The 10,974-nt window shown below is 39.5% G+C and overlaps 1 protein-coding gene across 1 annotated transcript; it reads left to right on the top strand.

Moving 5' to 3' along the window:
* The first annotated feature begins 1,786 nt into the window (after positions 1-1,786).
* Positions 1,787-10,739, top strand: LOC145904999 (uncharacterized). Its single transcript, XM_082992412.1, has 4 exons — positions 1,787-1,869; positions 2,100-2,572; positions 8,829-9,271; positions 9,787-10,739. The coding sequence occupies exons 2-4, from the start codon at positions 2,156-2,158 to the stop codon at positions 10,502-10,504; spliced, it is 1,578 nt and encodes a 525-aa protein (XP_082848538.1). The 5' UTR covers positions 1,787-1,869; positions 2,100-2,155; the 3' UTR covers positions 10,505-10,739.
* The last annotated feature ends 235 nt before the right edge of the window (positions 10,740-10,974 follow it).

Genomic DNA, 10,974 nt, shown 5'->3' with positions numbered 1-10,974 from the left:
ATATTTAAATCTATAGCAATGTATTTGTTCAATTTCGGCTACAAATTTAACCGCAATCCACACCGACGAGGCCTGTGCGTTTGACATTTCAATTGAAACATTTCTCTGGTGTGACTCATGCCAACCACAAAGCAAGAAAACAGAATAATGAATAGAGCCAAAGGAATTCCGGTAACAAGTTACTAATTATCCGATGCGATAGTTGGTGACGGAATCGTAAGGACTTGCTAATGGAAGTTAATTGCAAAGACAAATATGTAGTTAGTACTGGCGACATACAAAACATTAAAAACAATATCGTATAGCTTTCCAAAAAGTTACACATGTTACATATTAACAAGAGGCTCAGAAAATAAACCCGTAACTGTAATTAGAGATAAATGAATGCTGAATGATATTATTGTGGATTAGCAAAGTCTAAAATTTATTTTTAAAATGCCTTCAAAATATATATCTTGTAAATAAAACACTTAACAAATCAAATTCTAAGAAGCTGCCATATAATGGAAGCACAAAGTTGCACAAAGGCCCCGAAAAGTCACAAAAAAGCTTGCTTTTCAAGAGTCTAACGGCACCTGGCCTAACTGCTCCGGTTTCACAATAGAACTTGTTTACCACAGTTTTAGATCAATACATCCACTTCGAAAAGAAAAAAAAATTGGCGACGTTCGTTGCAGCTCATGAGCATCCATGACGTCAGTCCAGCAATACAAACTGCGTTAATACTTCTGCTTATAAAGCAACAGGAATAAAATTACATTATTTTGTTGAAGAAATCATAGTGTTGTCTAAAAAGACAGAAGACAAATTAGATCACAATGCGCGCCCATGGAGCGAAACACATTTACCTTTCATTAAAGGTAAGCCTAAATACGTCATAGTTTTTATTAGTTTAATTACCTCCTACGAGTCGCCCACGATAAATGTAAGATATCCTATCGGCGGCAACACCACTGTTTAGAAAACTATTAGTTACGGCGGCGTCATTTGAAGCTGATACCAGTTCTTTTGTTACTGTATTTCCAGTAGGAGTTTTGATTTTTTAAATCCTATTAGCGATGTAATAAGGAAAAAGATGTACAAATTCTACGGCTATATCTACATTATGAAAGCTGTTGCGTGAACAAATAAGATATACATCTTTAGATAATAACTAGCTTTGAAACGAAATAAACGGAAATCGAATGGACGACCTGCCAAGTTAAGCAGCCCTTCGCATATTAAAACCGTAAATACAGAGTTGATTTTGACTGATAATTTATGTGGGCAATAAACACTAATTTCTTAATTTCGCTACAGCATGGGAGAAAGGGCAGTTGCTACCACACTGACTTCATCGGAATCACGTTTTCCAGTTGGTCAGACTTAAAATATGGCTTATCAACACGGAAATGGCGCGAATTCAACTCTTACTCAACATCGTTGGCCCACGCAAACTGTTACGTCATATTCTCGTGGATGATGAATGACTGATGAAAACGAAGTAAGTGCGTGACCAACAGAAAAGACAGTAAAGGTATAGCTGTATTTTCTTCATTACATGTATTTTCACTTTACTAGAATGGCTGAATATGTGCACCTTATTCTAGATTAAAAAAACTTATAATTTGCGTAACCTACGCACACAAATCCTGAACTTGTCCAAAACTAGTGGGTTGGATCCATTAATTTTACAGCGCTGCGATTGAATTACCTCTCTTTTGAGAACCAACGTTTACATTCGTGCCTGATTCGGGGCAAAATTGGAGTTCCAGACAAGAGAAAAGGGAAAAACAACAAAGGCATGTAGTCAATCAAGCGCGACTGGGAACAGCAGCGACGAGAAAGCGAGTGCAGACAGACAAAGCCGACGCCTTCAGAAAGTACAAGGTTTGTTCGTTTATGTTGTGTATGTGATTGCATATAATGCATTTACTTCTCTGATTTGTTTACTATTAGATGACTTGTAAATTCTTGGTCAAGTCTGTTTTCGTTTGCCTGAAGTTATCTTCTATTGTGGTGTGTTTACTTTTGTTTTGTTCAACAATGCGTACTGGTACAAAAAAGTTGGTAAGTCTGCCATTGCGTCGTTTAAACCTGGGTCTATGTTTTGTTTGTAGTGGCAAGATTTGCTAGGACAATTAACGCAACAGTTGTGCAAACTGCGTTTAACAATATGTGGAAGGAAAACGAGTTTAACTCAAAACATGATGACGATAGTGCCATAGGGGATTCGCCAAATAACTCTGCCGGTGAAGAGAGTGTGAATTCCCGCAGAAAGTCATCGACGTCTGACGACCTTGACGAAGAACAGGGTCTTGCCTTTCACAACCTTAACCAAAAAGTGGGAGTGAAAGTGCCTTCGTGTTTACTGCGCAACGCAGACGAATGCTTGGAAAGTTGTAAAGGATATAATCGCAGTGTGCAGAACAAAGCTACAAAGACCAAAAGAGTAATTAAGGTTCTTCCTGCCAGTACTGTTCTTGTCGCTAAGACTCACTCCAAATTATCTGAAAACAAAAAAAGGGATTATGAGAATACACAAGCAAGGGAAGTTTTGCAAGCGAAACTGCAATTCCTCGTGTTTGAAATGGTAAGTCAAAATATTTTAAAAACATTACAAATTTACTATTGTTAGTGGCAGGTGGCAGCAGTGTAGCTACCACCTTGATACAAACAACAAGGTGCCACAATAGTGTCGAAAAATTAAGAATAAACAAATTTATCACTTTGCTGAAATGAGCTTGATATCTAAATGCAGTGACATATTTTAGTTTGTATTACTGATGTTGGTTTGTAACCAATTACTGTCAGATGCACGTATCCTTTTGCCCTGAAAATATTTTGGGCACCAGTTTCATGATAAGTTTGTTGCAACATGTTTTTTGGTTTGCTTTGTTCAAGTTTGGTGTGGTAACTGTAGAGGTCATTATGTTTACATGATGCCCTTGGGAAAATTTTATTTTAATATTTTCCAAGGTATATTAACCAAAGGCGTATGACCAGAGACGGTGTTCTTTGTCAGTATTAAGTTTAGGTGGTACTGACATCAAAGCTCATTTTCTCTTCATGTTTACCTGATGTTTTTAGAAAACCAGTACACCAGTTAATTTTTCATAATATAGTAAACCCTATATGCATTAGCCACCAAAGGTAAGACACGGACACGGACATAATATACTTTTTGTGTTCAAATTTCTCAATGACACCACCAGCATGGTATAATGGTATTTTGTCCAATTTTAATAATTTCTAGTCAAAATAATCAAAACATCGTTTGAAACGGTCCGATATATTCAATATAATGTGGGTGCTAATCTATTATTTTTCCTGTATTGCTATGCTAAACAATGACTGTAACTGTATCCGAGTATATACTTAGTTCTTTAAATGAATACATTGTTTCCTGAATAGGTCATGTGTTGCTCTCCTTTCTTGGAACAAGCTGTTTTGTATCCATTTGTCTTTCCGACATCCAGTATTTTGATGGCTTAAGTCATATATGTTTTCTACTTAACTATTTAAACATATTTTTGTTGTCCTGGCCTCACATAGGTTCATAAATGTTTAGTTCTTTGCATGTTCTTCCTTGTTAAGACTTAGAACTTGTTGTTAAATATCATGTGTACATTTTTTATTTCTGTGTTACAGAAGGTAATATTCTTGACTGTTATGTGAAAGTTGGTGTGTGGTAAATGTTCATAAGGCGGCAAACAATTTTGAGTGGACACGGGGAAGGCATGATTTTCAACTATTTAAACTTTCGGCAGCCCAGTGAGTTGGAACGCTTTCCTGTGACTTCACAATACGAAATGTGATCCGGCCTGATTCGAGGTTGGGACGCTTGCGTGCGGACGGTGTACCTTTCCGCATGCCACACCTGGCGGTCAACACAGGACGCGCCTCGTCTGTTTGTCACTAGACTGTGGTTTCGTTCATCACACAGAGTTCGGGGCGCGTGACGCTTGTTGAACGTGTTATAAAAATCCTGTTCATCTTTTCACCACCACCACCATTCCTCCGGCATGCAAACTACGATATCAGTTCGATTTTTTGGCAATGTAAGGCTTAATATGTCACTGTGTCAAATTATTTTGTTACTTTTGTAAGGTAAAGGTATATTACCAAATTATGTTGTGAACTTTCCTTTCCCTTTTAGATGTATCGTCACAAAAGTGACTTTCCTTGTCAAGACATCAGGACATGTTTGTGCGCCGCCCTAATCGTTTAAACATCGTTCGTTTTGTAATCCGTTTGCACGTCAACCAAGTCATGTCGGTCGTCTACCAACCATGTCAGTTCTCCTAGGTTATAACCCGACAAATGGGGCTGCGAGTATTTTAGACGTCACTTCGAGTCTTGGAAATGTGCCTGGCACCCCTTCAACTGGCGCCTATTTGGCGCAGCGCAGCCCACGTTCAAACAGGCAAATTAGATTTACATCCCATTGGAAAATGTTTACATATCGAACTGAAATAAATGTTAAGAAACTAGAAAGAAGACAACCCAAGCGATATTTTCACAAATCCGATTTGTAAATTATGTACAAGGCTTTAATCCGACTGAGCATGCGTTTTTACTAGTGGTCTGGTTGCTTCCACTACCAATTTGTTTCAGAGACTTCTATAAAACATACAGTCGATTCGTTTATTGGCAGAAAAGGCCACCAACTTTCTTGATTTGGGAGTCTTGATAGATTAATTTTATTACTAGCAAGTAGTAAGAGCTCGGCGGTCGATCGAAAACTAGGTCGAGCGAGGATTACGTAATGAACGAAATTAAACCACCCTAGTTTCGCGAGGCTGAATGGTTTTAACATGGGAACATATTTCGTTTTGGTGTTGCTGACTGTTGCTGTTTAAACTTTAACAATGAGCAATAATCAGAGAAAAAAGTAACGCAGTCCATAAACATTCTTTGTATTGCTTTGTGAGCTTTGATGCTGAACAAACCCCTATATGTCTATAATTTTTTTGTTTTTTGCACTGTGTGGTATTGTTAGAATATATGCTTTTTCACGAATGTAGGTTAAAATTTATTGCTGTCTCTGACATTGTATTTCATTTAACGGCAGAAGGCCCCGCGCTAACCTATGTAAAGTGGTTACTACTTCTCACGCAATCTATGCAATGATTAACCAAGTCACAAACCACCCAGTCTGATTTGTCTGCTTTCCTGGTTGTAAAAAAGTTTTCTTTTGAGTCCAGGAATGGCATGGATACCAAAGAAATAAAGTATGATATTCATTTTTGAACTAAACCAATATCTTATCTTTGGCTTAAGTCTGGATTAGCCTTTTTTCAGTTATGACAATTGCGAAAGGACACATATGACCTTTATAGTCCCAATAGAAATCGCATGACTGTTGACATGTAGAATTTTACCTTCTCCAAGCACAAACTTCAAATCTCAACAAGATTTGTTAGACTATATTTAAATCTTAATCACTTGGGCCAAGGTTTCTACGACTTGACCTGATATCAATAGCTTGTGATTTTCCGGGTATGAGGGTCATTAGTTCCGTACGCGCTGCTTGATTTCTCCCCACTTTGGCTTGAGCCCAACCAATCGGTTTGGTGGAACAGTCTCAACAGCATTGTCGCGAACTGCTGCGTTCTTAAAAATTCATTGAGGAGAATAGAAATGGTTGGCTTGACACGTGTGCTGCTTGTCCAATACAAATTAAATTGCGCTGGAACAATTTTCGTCAACATGATTCGCATGTTTTTTTTTCCAAATAAAATACGCCACAGTTTTGTAAACCCCTTTACAACTCTTATAGTCAATATACCAACCATTCATCCAACGCACTTGACGACCGCGCAGCTAATATGTGTATTGGAGCGTTCCACCCGACAACGGCTGGTGGCTCATGTCTGTGATGGAAGTGGCAAGCGAGCACACTTATAAGACACTCAGCCTCAGGACCAGTTTCCTGAACCTTACAGCCGCCATATGTCCATTTACAACTTTACTTCAAGCGTGTCTGGCAACTACAAACATTCGTGGTTACCTGGTAGCAGTATTTCCCCCGACTGGCATTTTCCCTCATCATGCATGAAAGCATGAACTCACCACACTCTGGTGTCAGTTCAGTAGTCAGTACTGAGCTGGAGAGAATTCTTTGTATCTTCTTGTTTAGAAATAGATGAAACAAGAAGGTTTTGCTGAAACACTTCACAATTTGTCTTGTATGGACCACTTATTAACTAATTGAAAATACGTCGTTACAATGATTGTGTTGCCATTTGCAACTACACTCAAAACGTTCCAGTTTGTGTCCTGCTTATTGTTTATCCAGTCAATATGGACCATGTTTGCTGAAAGGCGCTAATGCGGCAGTGCTGGGATTGTCTGTGTTCTGTGTATCCCGAAACTGTTTTAGTATTCACTTCGTCTGTCCTTTAAGTGGACAACACCAATGCTTGTATGTATATACATGCTACGATGGCGGTTGGTTGTGTTTGTGGGTCTTCAAGTGCACAATCTGTGCAGGCATTTGCTTTCGAAATGGATTTGTTGCGGCTTCACACTGTGCACAAATGCTGATTGCAAGGGATATACGAGGAAAAACATTTTTATTCGTAACTCGCAATCCACAACACGCGGGTTGCGTAGCAATAATGCAATTGACATGTTTATTGTTCCATCCATTACGGTCATAAAACACTAAAAAGCGGCCGTGCACCGATCGAACTCTATTGCAACCCAGACACTGCTGTACCAGCCACGTTCTTTAACATACTTTTTGACTGTGTTGGTTTATTTTGGGCCATGGTGTTAACTGTGCTTGTCAAAAACGGACGTCTCTTTTGTTTGGTTTCCATTCTGTCTGACCGTCGCCTGCTCAGACAGTAATTACTGGCAATCCTGATCGAAAACATATGTCTTGTGGTGACATACTTGGTCATTGAAATACCTATTTCCTCAATCTCGTGACTTTATATGCATGGCACACTATTTGTTTGAGTGTGTTGACTGAAACTTACCTGCAGACTTTTTGTTTGGAGCACACATTGCCATTTATACATCTTTGCGTCTTTTAAATCCTAAATGTTATGGCGTAATGCCAAGCCATCGAGTTACACGGTTACCCTTTAGTGTTGGCCGTTGATCTGGTTTGGTTTCATGTAGTATTTAGACATGTTGGTGAATGCGGTTTGTGGCCCACCTTTGTATGCGGTTTTTCTGTGAAGACTTTACGTAATGTTTACAACGAAACTTAGGGAGTGATGTCAAAGTAACGCAAAGAATCTGCTGTAAAACTGATGACAGTTCGAAAAAAAATCTTAACCATTTGTGTATCAGTCAATCCCGCTACGTTTTAATTTAACATTCTCTTTCACTGTTCATTAAAGCAACCAAAAGTGGCCGAACGACTTCACGAGAAGCTCTTGCGTAAACAAACACGTAATTGTGACGCAAACGGCGTTAGTAGTCACAGGCCACTTTCGCCACTACGACCGTCACATTCCAGCGCGACTCCACCCTCCACTTAAACCGAGGCCCGTTTATTTGAACTGGTGACCAAAGTGCGGTGAAATGAACCCCGATAAGTTTGTGAGCTTTTAGCTTCTAGCACAACTCTTGTAGCTTCGAGTCATCATACCTCATGCTGCTCACATCTTCGCTATCTCGTGATTTTCGTAACTACGAAATTCAAAGTGCTTGGATATTTTTGTTTATTTTCATCAATTTCTTGTGGTAATCTATTGTAGCTGGTCCTTTAACAATCTCCAAACTCTTTGAATTTGGTTGATAAGAAACTGTCAAATTTTGGCTGGTTGTTGCGTCATCACCGTCATGGTACTTTGGAACAAAGAAATAACAAATCATCAATGTTCCATTGCTTCACAAAAACGAAGCGCTGTTTATGTGGGGTGTCTTTCATGTGGTCAACTTTTTCAGCCAAAGACGTTGGATTTCCCCCGCTGTTGCCGAAGGTTCCCAAGTACTGCTCGTTTTGAATAAAAAGTGTTTTACTGATATCTCACAGCACTTAACTAAGGTCCAGTACTGGTACTGTCAATTCAAACCAAGCGTTTTAAACACGTTTTCTATCGTGCGTGGAGTTGTCCACAGACATAAAAAATTGTTCGAAGAAATAATTGCCTCAAGATTTACAAGGTCTATAAATTGAATTAATTGCCTGATCTGTTTTTGTGACTTTAATCCCTTGTTGCCCCAATTAGTAGTCAAGCACAAATAGTTCAAGCCGGAAGAGCTATTCTGTGTACCTTTGTTGTGTAAATAGCGCCAGACGCTGGCATTTATTGCTTCCAGGGTAAGATGGAATTTTAGTTTCAGTTTTACATGTTCTTTGGTTAATAATTACCCTATTTGCATAGCTACGTCAATTTGGTATTTCATTTGTGGAAAGAAAGTAATGTAAAAACAGAAATGTTACAGCAGATGCTCGAAGTAGAACTATATGTACTGTACTGTACATTTGTACAGTTGTCCACTGTATTTTTGTCTTATTGCCACAGAGCTCTTTGACTTAAACCGAGCCTGCATGCATACGTTGGAATGCTGAATTATTCATATCGATTTTTATCATATAAGGTCCTTGCGGTTCGTGCGGAGTCCCACAAAATCGCCTACCAGCAACCACCGGTTGCTTGACTGTGGGGTGGCCAACAACAACGTATATATATATTAGTTTCAGTAAATATTTATCACTTTGTCATAAAAGCAAATTAGTATCGCCGGAGACATTTAATATTCTAAATTCATCTTCTTTTTTGTAAACTCAAGGTACCTTGGAACACAAATAAGATATTTTCAAATGTTGCAGTAGAAATATTTTTTTAGAAAAAAAAACTAATAACTCGATCGCCATCTTTCAGAAACAACTGCGTGAGCTCGACACCGACATCTTGCGGAAATTTGTTCGTCTCAACGAGTGCATCGACGACATGCGCTGGCAGTTGGAGCAACGGGAAACCGACCTTAAACGGAGCATGGAGCAGGAGGAAGTTATCGAAAGCATTCAGGATAATGTCATGGAAACCGGGAACCACTCTTACCCATGGGAAGAGGACTTGAAACGTTTATCAGATAACGAAGAGGAAGATGCGGACTTGGGAAACGAGGAGGAGGATATGAAGTTTGTGGCACCTGTCACTAAGGCAACAACGTCTTATGCTACTCTGACGTCCGTGAAAAACAACACCGGGCCGGGAATTTCCAACAGATCATTCACGAATCCCACGTACGGCCACGTGGACGCCAAGGGAACGTTGACAGATAAGGAAAAGCTCTGTGAAACTGAAAAGCAGACTTTCTACAGGTAATGATTTACGGGGTTAGCTTAAGAAAACAGCTTCATTACCAGTTTAAACAAATGAAGTCATAACGTTTGGTACCATTAGTAAATATGCTACTGCACTATACGATATATCATCATAAATCTGCGTTATAATTCGTACCGTAAAGCGCAAAGTCTCGCTCTACGTGTATATATATGGCAAAATGCGTTTTGTGGTAAACGCTTGGGTCTGCAAATACTCACGCAGTATCTCGTGGTCAGACTGACATTCACCCTGTGACGTCTGCTCGTCTCCCTAGCGTCGGTTTCTCACGAGTGTAATGTTACCTCATCGGCTTAGGTACCCTAGTTGTCGCCTTTTTTCTGATTCATGACCAAGGTTGCACCATTTAAACGTTTGATTAAAGCGTATAATAAAATTAGTAAGTTTTTGAAACCGTAGAACAAACGTAAATACATGCATGTAATTTAAAGTACGTTAAACTTTTACTTTGATACCGTGTTTGCCAAAAAATAAACTGTGCCTTGTGTTTTAGGACGAAGCCTTTAAGGCCGACATCGGCGCGAACGGAAAATCCAGTCACCTCGTCAGATGAAACTCAACGAACTAATCGTTTCGTTCACCGTCCTTCTTCCGCCTCAACTTCAGTTGGAAAATACGTGACTCGGGCCCAGTCATTTCAATCTTCTGGACACAATTCCGCTTTCCGGCCAATCAGAGACACCCGCAACAATCCGTCTTCAAATCAAAGTTCGTCATCACAGGAGGGAAGTTCTAATGGTGGACGGGTGCTTGTTCGGCGTGTTTCCGATTTCCAGAAGCAACGCGATTACCAAAATTTGATCGATCTTTCGCGAGTGAGGGGTGGAAACCCACCACCTTCGCTTCATCCCCAACGACAACAGAAGACGGTCAAAGTGTCAGACAATCGCACATCCGTCTCATCTATTGCTTCTTCCGCTTCATCAGGCTCATCTGCGTCGTCCATGCGCTCACCAACAAGGCCTTTGGTTGGACACGCAAACCACCACAAGTGGGCTCGATTCGGTCTGGGTAAAAAGGACATGACGAAAGCGACTGAGCCACAAACTCCAGCTCCTCCGCAAATGAGAAAAGTAACTCTCACACGTCGCGGAGCAGATGTTATGATTCCGCGTGACCAAAATGTTATTACCGTGTCTTATAAACGAAAAACTGCCAACGACTCGGTCTACAGCTGGATACAGAGTCAAGACGACGTCACTTATTTGTAAGGCTTACATTACTTGCATTTGTATTTTTATGTCAAGAATTTATGCCTTTTCGTGTATTTCGTATATTTATCGCCTTTTTGTTGTAACTGTAATTTTTTCTCTCCCAATGAAGTACAGCCGTAAACAATGCATTTTTTGTGTGCGTTTTGTGGATAAATTATTTAAATTACATAGGGGTTAAATGAACCCCGGTTAGGCTAACTTCCACAATATTCAAATAAATTTAGTCTTTACTAGATATCTAAAAACTTTGTGTTCACCATGTTTTGTCACATTAACATTGCTGGGCCTACATGGCGCAGTGTGATGCACCATTTCAGACCAATGTGGCTAACATTATGCAAAAGGTCATCATTGTAATTTAATTGAGGAATGGCATAATTAATAAATGCCTCTGGTCAAAATGTGACTAAAATAATTTTCTAAATTTCGGCATAAACTAAGGACGCGTGCTTTTGGTCTAGTTCTAA

The sequence above is a fragment of the Ascidia mentula genome, chromosome 1 (assembly GCF_947561715.1).
Source record: "Ascidia mentula chromosome 1, kaAscMent1.1, whole genome shotgun sequence".
NCBI classification, from domain to species: domain Eukaryota; kingdom Metazoa; phylum Chordata; class Ascidiacea; order Phlebobranchia; family Ascidiidae; genus Ascidia; species Ascidia mentula.
Note: the sequence above shows the minus strand (reverse complement) of the source record. Positions and strands in the feature narration are given on the sequence as shown.